General features: G+C 46.1%; 2 protein-coding genes across 4 annotated transcripts; both read left to right on the top strand.

The window, feature by feature from the left end:
* The first annotated feature begins 82 nt into the window (after window positions 1-82).
* creb3l3l (cAMP responsive element binding protein 3-like 3 like) lies at window positions 83-7,626 on the top strand. Its single transcript, XM_053503214.1, has 10 exons — window positions 83-256; window positions 1,351-1,485; window positions 2,221-2,515; window positions 2,613-2,710; window positions 2,815-2,907; window positions 3,072-3,178; window positions 3,295-3,363; window positions 3,675-3,759; window positions 5,985-6,072; window positions 6,362-7,626. Exons 2-10 carry the CDS (start codon window positions 1,351-1,353, stop codon window positions 6,724-6,726), a joined length of 1,335 nt encoding a protein of 444 aa, XP_053359189.1. The 5' UTR covers window positions 83-256; the 3' UTR covers window positions 6,727-7,626.
* A 3,761-nt stretch (window positions 7,627-11,387) lies between these two features.
* Window positions 11,388-14,930, top strand: gadd45ga (growth arrest and DNA-damage-inducible, gamma a). Of its 3 annotated transcripts, none has more exons than XM_053503371.1 (5): window positions 11,388-11,463; window positions 11,911-11,989; window positions 12,107-12,199; window positions 12,305-12,515; window positions 14,255-14,930. In XM_053503371.1, the coding sequence occupies exons 2-5, from the start codon at window positions 11,937-11,939 to the stop codon at window positions 14,366-14,368; spliced, it is 471 nt and encodes a 156-aa protein (XP_053359346.1). In that variant the 5' UTR covers window positions 11,388-11,463; window positions 11,911-11,936; the 3' UTR covers window positions 14,369-14,930. The 3 variants fall into 3 exon arrangements, with proteins under 3 accessions (XP_053359346.1, XP_053359347.1, XP_053359345.1); XM_053503372.1 differs by having other exon boundaries at window positions 11,389-11,463; window positions 11,915-11,989; XM_053503370.1 differs by lacking the exon at window positions 11,388-11,463 and adding an exon at window positions 11,483-11,548 and having other exon boundaries at window positions 11,909-11,989.
* The last annotated feature ends 378 nt before the right edge of the window (window positions 14,931-15,308 follow it).

The raw sequence follows: 15,308 nt of genomic DNA, 5'->3' as shown, positions 1-15,308 counted from the left end.
TATTTCGGCGAACTGTTCATGTTTTGCAGACTACAGCTCCCATGATGCCTTTCGGCTGTGCGTGCTTACGCTGACGCGCCGTGACGTGATGACGCAATTTCTGCCTCGTTGGAGGGTGATTTCATCCGGAAGCCGAAGAGACGAAAAAAATAACTAGACGGGAAGAGAAGAGAAGAGAAGAGAGACGGAACCGAACCGGACCGGACCGCCTGTTTATATAAAGAGTTTGGATCGAACACACACGGATCAGTGAGAGGTGAGAGTGGACATGATACACGTTTAATCTCTAAACCGCTGTGTGTGTGTGTGTGTGAGTGTGTGTGTGGACTGTACCTCAGGATCACCTCACAGAGGTTTATATCAGGAGTGTGTGTGTGTGATTATAATCAGTGCACGAGCCTTAGTTACTCAGTTATACACACGTGTGTGTGTGTGTGTGTGTGAGAGAGATCCTCCTTTAATAACGCAACACTACTATTTATTATTATTATTATTATTATTATTATTATGCAGTTATATGTTTGATGTGAATATCCACACACACACACACACACACACACACACGTAGTGTAACATGAGGCTTTTAAATCAAATACGTGAGGTGATGAGCAGGTGACAGTGCGCATGCGCTCTGTGTGTGTGCAGGGTTACATCATTCTAGTTCTGGTTCAGTACACACACACACACACACACTGTACAGGTCAATGTCACTGACTCACCTGCAATATTAATCATTTCATTATCAATGTTATTATGTAATCACGTGTTTATAATAACAATAATAATAATAACATCAGTCATTACGTCACACACACGCAGGAGCAGTGACGTCATGGTTTATAATCACACAGGAATAAACCTCAGTTAATAAATAATCATTCACTCTGTCTCTGTGTGTGTGTGTGTGTGTGTGTGTGTGTGCAGATATTCACATTAAACATATAACTGCATCATCATCATCATCATCATAATAAAGAGTAGTGTAGCACTATTAATGCTCTACAGAAGATTTTCCAGTTGTGTGTGTGTGTGTGTGTGTGTGTGTGTCAGGGCTCGGTCAAAAGTGTGTTGTTGTAAAAGTTATCATTGTTGAACCCCGAACACACCCTAAGAGAGTGACGACATCACTCAGCGCTGTTTACTGAAGGATGGACACACACACACACACACACACACACACACACACACACACACTCATACACGCACTGACACTCAGAGGTTTATTTTATTTATTTAAGGAAACTAACTGAGGATCTGAGTTTTGAGATTTGTTCCGGGTCAGAGGTCAGACCTGTGTGTGTGTGTGTGTGTGTGTGTGTGTGTGTGATTGACGTGACTGTCCTGTTTCAGATGTCTCTGAGTGATGAGCTGCAGGAGACGGAGGGGGCGGATGTGTTCGGTCTGTTGTTCCCCGATCCTGGAGACGACGATCTCTTCTTTTCTGAGGGGACCAACCTGATCGACGGCCTGCTGTCTGAACACGACGTGAGTACCGCTAAGGGTACCGCTCCGCTAAGGGTACCGCTCCAGTCTTAGTACCGCTCCACTCTTAGTACCACCCAACTCAGAGCACTTCTCCAAGAACCACTCCAGTCTTAGTACTGCTCCACTCTTAGTACCGCTCCACTCTTAGTACCGCTCCACTCTTAGTACTGCTTTGCTAAGGGTACCGCTCCACTCTTAGTACCGCCCAACTCAGAGCACTTCTCCAAGAACAACTCCACTATTAGTACCGCTCCACTCTTAGTACTGCTTTGCTAAGGGTACCGCTCCACTCTTAGTACCGCCCAACTCAGAGTATTTCTCCAAGTACTGCTTCACTCTTAGTACCGCTATGCTACGGGTACTGCTCCACTGAGGGTACCACTCTGCTAGGGGTACCGCTCCACTCTTAGTACCGCTCCACTCTTAGTACCGGTCCACTCTAGTACTCGGTACCTCTCTGATTCCTGCACCACTCCAGGTACCGTACTGCTCCACTGTCCAGTACCGCTCTTAGTACCCTAACTCAGAGTGAACTGAAGCTTCATACAAACTAATAAAGCGTTTGAATCCCAGCTGCCATAACCGTCATCACATCCTCCGACCAATCAGCATCCTCGCTCCAGCTAGCCCCTCCCTCACCACGCCCCCAAACCAGGACACTATTTAACACAACATTCAGTGTTAACGTTGATGTCAGACTAACCTGTGTGTGTGTGTGTGTGTGTGTGTGTGTAGATGCTGAGTGCAGTGGACACAGAGGACTTCCTGACTCGTCTCCTGGGTGAGGAGGACGACGGTCTCTCCGCTCCGTGTGTCTCTCTCTCTCCGCTGGGGAGCGACAGCGGGATCTCCGACGACCCGAGCTCGAGTCCCCACAGCGAGCCGGACTGCGTGATGGAGGGCGTGATGGAGGGCGTGGTCGGGGGCGTGGCCGAGTGTTACGATGCCCAGGCGGTGGAGACGGATCACTGTTACGCCTTACACAGCGTGCGCACGGACAAACCCGACACTGATGTGTTTATCGACTTCGGTCAGGGCCCCCCCTCCTCCTCCTGCAGTGTAATCAACTGTGTTTACTCGCTGTGTTTGTTTGTTGTTTATTTGTTTGTTTGTTTGTTTGTCATTAGACGATATGGACGAGAGCCTGAGTCCTGACGTGTCCACCGAGCTGCCCTGCTCTCTCACTATAGAGGAGAACACGCTGAGCGACAAGCTCGAGCACATGGTACACACACACACGGTACACACACACACACACACACACACACACACACACTGAGAGAGAGACAGCTGCTGTGTGTGTGTTTATGAAGGTAAATATCTTCACAGTTCCACTTTAAGGAGATCGAGCTGACTGATGAGGAGCGGCGACTTTTAGCCAAGGAGGGTGTGACCATCCCGACACACATGCCCCTCACCAAGGTACACACACACACACACACACACACACACACACAGGAGGAGGGAATGCAGTGTAACAGGTTTACAAGCCATTGTAAATGTCATTGTGTAGAGAGTGTGTGTGTGTCGTCAGTTAAACCCTGTGTGTGTGTGTTTGTGTGTGTGTGTGTGTGTGTGTGTGTCAGGCGGAGGAGAGATCTCTGAAGCGTGTGAGGAGGAAGATCAGGAACAAACAGTCTGCACAGGAAAGTCGCAAGAAGAAGAAGGTGTACGTGGACGGTCTGGAGAACAGGTACAGAGGGGGGGAGGGGGAGGGGGAGGGGCGGGGTCATGGTTTACAAATCTGTTTCACTGTGATGCTGACAGGGTGTGTGTGTGTGTGTGTGTGTGTGTGTGTGTGCGCCTCAGGGTTGCAGTGTGTACGGCTCATAATCAGGAGCTGCAGAAGAAGGTGGAGCTGCTGCAGAAACAAAACATGTAAGATCAACACACGCGCACACACACACACACACACACACACACACACACACACAGAAGAGGGAGTGCAGTGTGACGCATTTACATTCAATTCAAATCATTGTGTAGAGAGACAGTGTTTGTCTGTCTAGACATAAACACACACACACCCATACACACACACACACACACACACACACTCACACACCCATATACTCACACACACACACTTTTAGAAAGTTCATCAAAGTTTATAAGGAGATATTGACAAATATGTTGATGATGATGATGATGGTGTGTGTGTGTGTGTGTGTGTGTGTGTGTGTGTTCAGGTCCCTGATGGAGCAGTTGAGGAAGCTCCAGGCCATAGTGAAGGTCAGCACCATGAAGACCAGCACCACCAGCACCTGTATCATGGTGAGCATGATACCAAAACGGTCAGAGTCGTGTATCTCAGAGTCGTGTATCTCAGAGTCGTGTATCTCTCTGAGTCGTGTATCTCTCTGAGTCGTGTATCTCTCAGGGGCGTGTATCTCTCTGAGTCGTGTATCTCTCTGAGGCGTGTATCTCTCAGGGGCGTGTATCTCTCAGAGGCGTGTATCTCTCAGAGGCGTGTATCTCTCAGAGTCGTATCTCTCTCAGAGGCGTGTATCTCTCAGGGGCGTGTATCTCTCAGGGGCGTGTATCTCTCAGAGGCGTGTATCTCTCAGGGGCGTGTATCTCTCAGAGGCGTGTATCTCTCTGAGTCGTATCTCTCAGGGGCGTGTATCTCTCAGAGGCGTGTATCTCTCAGGGGCGTGTATCTCTCAGGGGCGTGTATCCCTCTGAGTCGTATCTCTCAGGGGCGTGTATCTCTCAGGGGCGTGTATCTCTCAGGGGCGTGTATCTCTCAGAGGCGTGTATCTCTCAGGGGCGTGTATCTCTCAGGGGCGTGTATCTCTCAGGGGCGTGTATCTCTCTGAGTCGTATCTCTCAGGGGCGTGTATCTCTCAGGGGCGTGTATCTCTCAGGGGCGTGTATCTCTCAGAGGCGTGTATCTCTCAGGGGCGTGTATCTCTCAGGGGCGTGTATCTCTCTGAGTCGTATCTCTCAGGGGCGTGTATCTCTCAGGGGCGTGTATCTCTCAGAGGCGTGTATCTCTCAGGGGCGTGTATCTCTCAGAGGCGTGTATCTCTCAGGGGCGTGTATCTCTCAGGGGCGTGTATCTCTCAGAGGCGTGTATCTCTCAGGGGCGTGTATCTCTCAGGGGCGTGTATCTCTCTGAGTCGTATCTCTCAGGGGCGTGTATCTCTCAGGGGCGTGTATCTCTCAGAGGCGTGTATCTCTCAGGGGCGTGTATCTCTCAGAGGCGTGTATCTCTCTGAGTCGTATCTCTCAGGGGCGTGTATCTCTCAGGGGCGTGTATCCCTCTGAGTCGTATCTTTCAGGGGCGTGTATCTCTCAGGGGCGTGTATCTCTCTGAGTCGTGTATCTCTCAGAGGCGTGTATCTCTCAGAGGCGTGTATCTCTCAGGGGCGTGTATCTCTCAGGGGCGTGTATCTCTCAGGGGCGTGTATCTCTCAGGGGCGTGTATCTCTCTGAGTCGTATCTCTCAGGGGCGTGTATCTCTCAGAGGCGTGTATCTCTCAGGGGCGTGTATCTCTCTGAGTCGTATCTCTCGGGGGCGTGTATCTCTCAGAGGCGTGTATCTTTTAGGGGCGTGTATCTCTCAGGGGCGTGTATCTCTCAGGGGCGTGTATCTCTCTGAGTCGTATCTCTCAGGGGCGTGTATCTCTCAGAGGCGTGTATCTCTCAGGGGCGTGTATCTCTCAGGGGCGTGTATCTCTCAGATGTGTATCTCTGAGTCGTGTATCTCTCAGGGGCGTGTATCTCTCAGACGTGTATCTCTGAGTCGTGTATCTCTCAGGGGCGTGTATCTCTCAGGGGCGTGTATCTCTCAGAGTCGTGTATCTCAGAGGCGCGTATCTCTCAGAGGCGCGTATCTCTCAGGGGTGTGTATCTCTCTGAGTCGTATCTTTCTGAGTCGTATCTCTCAGGGGCGTGTATCTCTCAGGGGCGTGTATCTCTCAGGGGCGTGTATCTCTCAGGGGCGTGTATCTCTCAGACGTGTATCTCTGAGTCGTGTATCTCTCGGGCGTGTATCTCTCAGAGTCGTGTATCTCAGAGGCGCGTATCTCTCAGAGAAGCGTATCTCTCAGAGGCGCGTATCTCTCTGAGTCGTATCTCTCAGGGGCGTGTATCTCTCTGAGTCGTATCTCTCTGAGTCGTATCTCTCAGGGGCGTGTATCTCTCAGAGTCGCGTATCTCTCAGAGGCGCGTATCTCTCAGAGGCGCGTATCTCTCAGAGGCGCGTATCTCTCAGAGGCGCGTATCTCTCAGGGGCGTGTATCTCTCAGACGTGTATCTCAGAGGCGTGTTGTAACAAACACACAAAATCTCGTATCTGTAAACTGTCGCGGCCGTAGGTTTTGGAATCCAACTCAGACAAAAGACAGAATTACACACACATCTTTTATTTACGCAGCAATATTTTTGACAGTGATCTCATTCCATATTCCTGAGGGTCACTCAGAGCTCTCTGATCTGATCTCATTAACTCTGTGTGTGTGTGTGTGTGTGTGTGTGTGTGTTTCTCTCTGCAGGTGTTCTTGCTGTCGTTCTGTCTGATTATTTTTCCGTCCTTCAACCCGTTCGGCAGCTCTGTGCAAAAAGATGTGTACACTACCTCAGGTGAGCGCACACACACACACACACACACACACTCAGTACGTCTCTTAGATCAGGTGATGCGTACAGAAAAACATTTTTTCATGTGAAATGATTATTTTCCCACTTTATAAAGCTGTGAGGTCAAACTGCACTCATGTGATGTAGAATAATACCTTCATTATATTGCTGCATTCTGGCGCCATCTAGTGTTGAGACATGAAATAATACAGATTATATATGGAAACCAAGTTACATAACTGAAGTATATTAATGCGGTGGTGTGTGTGTGTGTGTGTGTGTTTGATTCCAGGCATGTCTCGCACTCTGCGTTCGTTTCCCACGATGCCCAAATCTGACGTCGTGCTTGGCTCTAGCGAGGTGGTCGAGAAGGAGGCGGAGCCTGCGCCGATGGTGGAGAATAATCAGATCCTCCTGAACCAGACGCCCGACTACCAGCAGCTCGACCAGTCCGACTCCGAGACGGCCGTCAACAGCAACTCGTCCTCCGACTTCCCGTCCAACACCATCGCACACGCTCAGACGCAGACGCACGCGCGCTCGGGCTCGGCAGCGCCCCCGGTGGTGTACGACGGTCAGAGCGCGGGGAGGGAGAGCTGGCGGGAGCAGCCGGCCACCGCGGTCATTATACAGCAACATCGCTCTGATGAGATGTAGACACACACACACACACACACACACACACGGGACAGAGTGTAATATTATGATGATGTTATTGTTTTAGCTCTCAGTGGGCGGCGCTGCGATAATCAGACACGTCACAAAATCAGTGAGTCCATAAACACGCGGCCCACTGACGCAGCGCCATGCGGTCGGGATGAGGGACGTATAATCAGCTCTTATTTTGCCAATTTAAGATTTTAATCCCCTCGCAAGATGGTGGTATGTATAAATTTTGGCGCCCTCAGTGCCATATAAAGGGGCTTTTACTTTAGACTCCTTCTCACAGTGCACTGTTAGATTAAATTAAAAAAAATAATAATAAATAAATAAATAAATAATGACGCACTTTCTTCACACCCACGTCTCTGACGATACACACTTTCTCAGAAGCAGGAGTCAGTGGGGAGGATGAATATGATGAAGATGATGATGATGATGGTGGTGTGTGTTTATTTTTGAGCTGTAGCAGGGCATTACATCATCATCATCATCGTCACAGCAGATGAAAGTTTCCTGTGTGTGAGATGAAGGAGGATCCACTCAGGAATCGTGAGCTGTTCTGTAAATAATCACGTGAATGGAGGACGGATTCACGTCTGTGGACGTTTCGTGTAAAATATAAATGTGTCTTTGATCTTGTAATGATCGTGCTGTAAATAACGCTAGGGCGTCCGGATTAAACCAGAAATCTGCTCTGTATTATTGTTCTTATTATTATTATACATGTCTATCAGTGAGGTGCTTCACTTTTCTCTGTATTTGATTTTTATTTGCCTGCTGATTGTTTTGGCCGTTGCACTGATGACGCGTCCGTGCTCTGAATGTTTAATGTCATTTATATGTAAATGTTTAAGATGAATAAGCTGATTAAACGAACATTCCCTTTTTGTTTTACGTCTTCTGTCTGATTCAAATCCTGCAGCGTCAGTGTGTCTGAACAAGAGTCTCTCACACACACACACACACACACACGGCTTTTATTCTGATTGTGTGAGTCAGTGAAAAGGACATGCGATAACACATTCTGATGAAAGTCAAGGCTGAGTGAAGAGAAAACCCTGCGTGAGGACACAAACACCACGACACATGGAGCAGACACGAGCACATGACCAGCAGAGCTCATCTTACACACACACACACACACACACACATCCTGACTCACTTTAATACACACTTCAATAAGCCTACATTTTTAGATTAAAACACTGTGTGTGTGTGTGTGTGTTTATGATGTTGATGTTCTACATTATGAATAAAGTGTCACGTACGCCTTCACTACACGCCTTTAATACATCACACACTGAGCTCTAACACACACTGCTTTAATGTCTATTATAAGGGACATCATAATGTGGGCAGGGGGCGTGGCTGAGTGTACAGAGAGAAAATAATAATCTAATATTAAATTAGAATTAAATGCTATTGGCTGATTTGCATATGTATTAATTACAAAACACTAAAATTACAAAATACAAAAGTGTATTTAAATGCTAGAGTTAAACACTATAATTTTTGATACAAAAGTTCTCCACCAGATGGCGCCTTTCATTTGTACAGCAGCTTTACACAATCAAATGTTTATGGAAATGTGTATAAAATGTAAAAAATGTGTATGAATCATTTATGAATAAAACATTTAATGGTGGGAAAAAAAACTCATCCTTAGTAAAACACTAGGGCCCTTCACACACGATGACGTCATAGAGCTGACGTCAGAGTGCTTTTTTCAATATTTGGGCTTTTTGGGAAACAAAGTACATAAGTGTTTATTATTTCTAAAAAAAGTAATAAATAAAATAATAAATAAATAATAACTAAATTCAGATAAGACAGAGATATTATTTATCGGCCCAAAAACCAGCACGGAACAGCTTTCACAAAATATATACTCTTACAATGTTGAGTGTAATTACAGACTTATTATACATAACTGCACTGAATCATTAATACCATATTATATTAAAATTAATGTAAACAGTTTATAATCAGGAGGAAAAAGTCATTAATATCGTTTGTACAGCAGTGTAAAGTTTCACATTTATTAATTCACAAAGCAGAGAAATACATTCTTAATATAATTAAAATAGAGATGCTTTAATAACAAAGGAAGAGGAACACACACACACACACACACACACACACAGAATTAGTGCTATAAAGTAAAATGACATAAGATAATCACAGGCGTTTCTCACCACGTTGACTCCAAACTGAAAAGAAAGAAAGTGAAAAATGTTTACTTTTTAAGACTTTATTTTTAAAAAGTATTTTTAAAAAGTTATATTTATATGTAAATATGTTAATGTATAATGTGTATAATGTATTAAGATATCTGATCATTTAAATTTATCACACATTTCCATAAATTTCTTTTGATTCTTTAAAGCTGTTTTACAACAAACAGCGATGTTACACACTCTTACAAATCAAACCCAATGAAACTGAATTAAATATTATGATTTAAGTTCATTATAACACAGTTCAAATGTAAACAGTTTAATTTAAGAATTAACCTACTGTCATATATAACATTTATAAAGTCAAAGAAATTAACTTCCTACATAATTAAGATATTTAATATTTATGCCGTATGTGTTTAGAATTGTGTTTTATTCGCCCAGTATGTCGACACTCACTGGGAATTCGCTTCGGCCTGTTTGTGGCTTACAGAGTACCGAGCAAACACTCCAGGCGATATCTGTACAGAGGAAATAAAGACCAGGAGAAACCCCCAGAGTGTGTAAGAGATGTAGATAAAGTGTGTGTGTATGAGGTGGTGCAGGTCACTGGAGTGTGTAGTGTCAATAGCAGTGCAGTGGGATGTGAGACGTTTGGATGATTTTACACAATATACAGAACCAGATGTTTGATTAGTGCAAATAGCAGTAATGTAGGAAAACAAGACTTCTGAAAATAAATAAATAATATTTATGTCACTCAGTTTGATCTGGTTTGAAAAAGGAAACATAAACATGGCTTCCCAGGACTCTGAGCTCCTCAGACACTTCACCAGTAAGGGGCGCAGTCTTACCCCCTTAGAGCAATGAGGCGAAACACACACACACACACAGAGCAGGTGCAGCACGTGCCCATTGTTCCCGTTTGAATTGAGCATGCGGTTGGCAAACAGATGCAAACCAGCGGCTCGTGCATGAAACAGCTGTTGAACAGAAAAACATCTGCAGACAAAAACAACAAAAACAAGAATCAGGAAAGTCACATATAAAAAAAGAGAAATCACATCCAGTTTCTGCTCACTGCTACTGCTAATAATAATAATAATAATAATAATAATAATAATAATTCAGGGGTAATTAGTGGTTTGTTGTCCATTTACATCCTGCAGTGGGAATAAAGGTGCAGCCTTAACTGAGTCTCAGTTCTGTACTCTCTGCAGTGGACTAGTGGACCACACACACACACACACACACACACACTGATAGAACCTTCACCCTGAACTCCCTGAGTACTGTGACCTAGTGGATTCCATTAAAGAAGAAGAAGAACTGGTCATTTGGGACTGGACCTCCGTCTCTGTAAGACACACCCCGCCGTAGTGCACTGAGATAATGTAGTTGCAGCTGAGACTGAACCAGGAGTGTGTATGGTGCTGGTTTCACTGCTTTATGTGTTAGTCTTCCGGCTGTTCCCATCGAGGGTTCTCCACAGTGGACCAAACCGTCCACACACTAAACTTCGGATGTCCTCCCTGACACAACCCTCCCATTTTACCTGGTCTTGGCACCGTGATTGCATGCAGTGGCTAGGGTTTGGACATCGAACCCGAGTGTTTCTTATGATTAGCAGTGCACTGAGAGAGTGTGTGATTATTAGGGACTCGCCCTGGGGTTTATACCATCTGTCTTGTGAGTGTCACATCATACAGCTGTGATATGAGACAGACTGTATTACATTAAAGCAAACTTTACACTGTGAAATCCCCGGTGTTAACACTGTTAGAGGTTATAAGAGTCCACCTGGCCTCACACACACACACACACACACACACACACACTGCGGAGTGTTAATGCACTACTGGGGAGTTCACCGTACAGCAGTGCACTCTGTTTAGAAAGTAAAGTACCATGTGACACCTAACCCAGCCTGACATTACTCAACTAACAACCTTAGCATTAATCACGTGATTTCACATCCTGCATAGGGTCAGATGTTATTATTATTATTATTATTGTTATTATTGTTATTATTGCTCCACCCTGCACAGTGCACTTGGCCTTTGGTGTTTATTGTGATGTTTGTAATTGATTATCACTGTTACAGTAAACTCCTCGTGCTCACTGATTTATTTATTTATTTAAATCTAAAACACAAACATGTTTTGAAGTGAAGAGAAGCGAAAGCTTTTTGTTATGATCTTCCCCACAACCACGTGGGCCGTGTTCCTCAGGGGACGTCCTGATTTGAATAATCCACCACCTCCGGCCAATCAGAAGCGCGTATCCGGGCGGCTCAGGGTGGAGCTGGAGGCGCTGACCAATCAGGAGCGGGCGCGAGCGGAAAGCCCTCGCGCGGCTGCCGAGAAACTGCGCGTGCAGAGTTTATATAGAGGAGGAGAAGCAGCGGAGAGTCACAGAGAGAGAGAGAGAGAGAGAGGACACACACACACACACACACACACACAGAGCACTGAGAGAGAGAGAGGAGACAGGACACACACACAGAGCACTGAGAGAGGGGTGTGAGCAGCGCGCGCGCACACACACACACACAGAGCACTGAGAGAGAGAGAGGAGACAGGACACACACACACAGAGCACTGAGAGAGGGGTGTGAGCAGCGCGCGCACACACACACAGAGCACTGAGAGAGAGAGAGAGAGAGAGAGAGAGAGGACACAGGACACACACACACACACAGAGAGAGAGAGAGAGAGCAGACAGGACACACACACACACAGAGAGAGAGAGGAGACAGGACACACACACACACACACACACACAGAGAGAGAGAGAGAGAGAGGAGACAGGAGACAGGACACACACACACACACACACACACACAGAGAGAGAGAGGAGACAGGAGACAGGACACACACACACACACACACACACACAGAGAGAGAGAGGAGACAGGACACACACACACAGAGAGAGAGAGAGAGGAGACAGGACACACACACACAGAGAGAGAGAGAGAGGACACACACACACACACACACACACACACCGATCCGGTCTGTAAACATGACGTTAGAGGAGATTCACCCACAGGAGGAGAACACAGACTCCAGCGACAGGTAATCACCATCAGACTGTTATTATCACACACACACACACACACACACAGTGTGATATTAATATATACTGTAACTCTGACCCACTGTGCATTAACACTTGTGTGTGTGTGTGTGCAGTGCTGGCCGGGTTCTGGAGGAGGTCCTGGTCTCGTCCATACAGCAGGACTGCCTGACGGTGGGCGTGTACGAGTCCGCCAAAGTCATGAACCTGTGAGTGTTTCATCTCCGGCCGTAAGACACGCGCACGCGCACAGCTGACTGTCGTTTCTCCCGGGACCCTGACCTGAGTGTGTGTGTGTGTGTGTGTGTGTGTAGGGACCCGGACAGCGTGGCCCTGTGTGTCCTGGCCTCGGGTGAACAGTACGAGTGGGACGTGGCGCTGCAGATCCACTTCACCCTCATCCAGTCCTTCTGCTTCGACAATGACGTCAACATCGTGCGCGTGACCGACATGGCGCGGCTCGTGCACATCGTCAGTGCCTCGGGGACCAGCGACGGCGGGGACGCGCACTGCATTCTGGTCACGGTGAGCATCGTTAACACTTCACTGCTCACGTGTGTGTGTGTGTGTGTGTGTTACTCCCTGGTGTGTGATTGGCCGAACTCGCAAAAGTATCCAGGGTGGTTGCTATGGTGTTGTCATGGTATTTTAGAGGTATTACATCTGGTTTATAGGTGTTGCTATGCCGTCTCAGGTTGTTACTACACTAAAGTGGTTGCTAGGCGGTTACTCAGTTGTTGCTATGCTATTCTGGGTTGTTGCTAGATGGTTGCTATGCTATCTCAGGTTGTTGCGACACCAAAGTGGTTGCTAGGCGGTTACTAAGCGGTTGCTATCCTACCCTGGGTTGTTACTAGGTGGTTGCTATGCTATCTCAGGTTGTTGCTGAGTGGTTACTATGCAGGTGGTTGCAATGCAAGTTGTTGCTATGCTATCTTGCTGAGTGGTTTCTATGCTATCTCAGGTTGTTGCTACACTAAATTGGTTGCTAGGCAGTTACTAGGTGGTTGCTATGCTATCCTGGGTTGTTGCTAGGTGGTTGCTATGCTAATGTAATTGGTCACTAGGCTGTTATTGGTGGTTGCTGATGTAAGGCTGTTGGTCGCTAAGGTGTTTCTAGGTAGTCCCTGTGCTAACATACTTGGTTGCTAGTGTGTTACTAGGTGGTTGCTATGCTAATTTAATTTGGTGCAAGGGTGTTGCTAGGTGGTAGCTATGCTAAGCCATTTGGTTGCTATGCTAATGTAATTTGTCTCTAGGTGGTTGCTATATTACGCCAATTGGTTGCTAGGGTGTTATCAGAGAAGTAGTTAAGCTAAGCTAAGTGGTGGAAATGGCACAAAGCATCACTCCCGACCACTCAGGATTTATACCACTGGTGATGCCTGCAGAAAGCACGTAGCATCATCCAGGACCTCAACCACACCGCACGCAGACCTTTCTCTCTGTTGCTGTCTGGTAGGCGGGACAGGAGCCTGTCCACACGCACTGAAGGACAGTTTAGAATTCTCAACTCGAGTGGATAGTGATGTAAAATTACACAACACACCGCATTTCTGGTCATCAAAGACTGTTTTAAAGTGTAGCTCTAAGACCGATCTAAAGACACAATAAAGTCATTGTTTTAAAGTAACGGCTGCACCAGGACACCTTAAATTATTTATCGACATTGTGGAATACAGTATTAATCATGTGTGTTTTTAAAGTATCAGTATGTGACCAATAATACACACACACACACACACACACACACACACACACTCACATATACACATATATAAGTTGTCTGGCTCTTCTTGTCCTAAGCATTTCATTGTCCTGTTGGTCGTGTGTGGACATGCATATGACAAATAAACTTAAAACTTGAAACTTACGTTAATGTAGTTGGTTGTTAGGCTGTTACTAGGTGGTTGCTATGCTAACCCAGTCGGTTGTTATAATATTATAAGGTCGTTGCTATGGTAACCCAGCTAGGGTGTTGTTAGGCAGGCTATTGGAGATACAGTCTGAGGTGTGAAGTCGTGTCTCATGCAGTTCACCAACTAGTGAGATACTTTGCACTTGATGATGTTCCCTGTGCTGTAGTGCAGTTTACATCCCCAGTGATTGTGTTACAGTTTTATACATCTGTTCATCCCCCACGTGTCCACTCATCCACTCGTCCACTCGTCCACTAACCCACTCGTTTTTAGGCAGTGTATTGTTCGGAATCAGACCTCACTGTAGGATTGACAGCTAACTCCACTTCCTGTTTCTCTCTGCAGAGGCCGGGTGAGGCAGCGTGGAAGGACGACGGTCTGGAGAAGCTCGGAGCGTTTTGTGAAGAGCGGAGGAGTGTGTGTGACTGGTTTCCTACCGTCACACTCCCTGAGCGATGAAGTCCACTAGACGGCTGTGTCTCAATTACACTGACCACATAAGGGGAGTGTCCTGCCTCTGACATCGTCCTGTCTGAGGACGGATTCACCTGGACCCAACCAAAGCTGTGTGTGTGTGTGTGTGTGTGGCAAGCATGAGCAGTGGAGAGCATGCTAGTGGACTAGTGTGGATCTGGATGGACACTTGATCTGAGCCCTGCACTGCATGATGGGACGTCTGGAACTGGAGTGAGGATGGACTGGAGCACATGTGAAAGTTCAGGAACTGTTGGAGGAACCGCTCGTGTGTATCTGGAGGAACGGCAGCATGTGTAACAGGAGGAGAAACAGGAAGTGATGTCATATTTATCCTATTCGAATGGTTTTGTGTCTGAAGGACATTTGGGATGTTGCAGGGTAAATCGCACAACTTCCTGTTCATGATGGATTTAATTTTATGTGCTTCATTTTTTCTATAACTTTTTATACTTTTTTAGATGAACTCTGTAAACATGGCACCGCTGTAACAGCAAATCTTTTTAGATTTTGCACATTTTTATAATAATAAAAAATAACAAGTTCACCTGACGCATTACGATTTGTTCTTTTTCTCCTAAATACACTATTCATAAGGATTGTGATGTTTAGCGCTAGCCAGCTAGCTTTATCCAGAAAGTAAAAACAAAGTTAAAGCTCTTGCTAATGCTGCTGGGGTGCAGATTAACAAGTGTGCGTTCTCACGCTTCAGTGATTAGCATGCTAACGGGCACAGCTGTGTTTGAGATGAGTTCTTAAACACAAAGTAAACTCTGAACATGATGCTAACTGTGTGTGTGTGTGTGTGTGTGTGTGTGTAGAGTAATAATGAACTTGAGGTAATAAAACACTGACTGTATAACAGTTTAGTATTAAACCACAGAAAAATGTTTTAAGTAAAATCACTGTACAGTTTTATCCGAGT

Source organism: Clarias gariepinus, chromosome 9 (genome assembly GCF_024256425.1).
Source record: "Clarias gariepinus isolate MV-2021 ecotype Netherlands chromosome 9, CGAR_prim_01v2, whole genome shotgun sequence".
Classification (NCBI taxonomy): domain Eukaryota; kingdom Metazoa; phylum Chordata; class Actinopteri; order Siluriformes; family Clariidae; genus Clarias; species Clarias gariepinus.
This window is presented reverse-complemented; position numbering and strand designations above follow the sequence as displayed.

What these genes read in the sequence shown, in the direction of transcription:
- creb3l3l (XM_053503214.1), top strand. Translation starts at nt 1,351, where the DNA reads ATGTCTCTGAGTGATGAGCTGCAGGAGACGGAGGGGGCGGATGTGTTC. An exon ending in GCGACAAGCTCGAGCACATG is followed by an intron (nt 2,711 to 2,814) that starts GTACACACACAC and finishes ATATCTTCACAG; the next exon opens with TTCCACTTTAAGGAGATCGA. An exon ending in AGATGTGTACACTACCTCAG is followed by an intron (nt 6,073 to 6,361) that starts GTGAGCGCACAC and finishes GTTTGATTCCAG; the next exon opens with GCATGTCTCGCACTCTGCGT.
- gadd45ga (XM_053503371.1), top strand. Translation starts at nt 11,937, where the DNA reads ATGACGTTAGAGGAGATTCACCCACAGGAGGAGAACACAGACTCCAGC. An exon ending in TCCGCCAAAGTCATGAACCT is followed by an intron (nt 12,200 to 12,304) that starts GTGAGTGTTTCA and finishes GTGTGTGTGTAG; the next exon opens with GGACCCGGACAGCGTGGCCC. An exon ending in CGCACTGCATTCTGGTCACG is followed by an intron (nt 12,516 to 14,254) that starts GTGAGCATCGTT and finishes TTCTCTCTGCAG; the next exon opens with AGGCCGGGTGAGGCAGCGTG.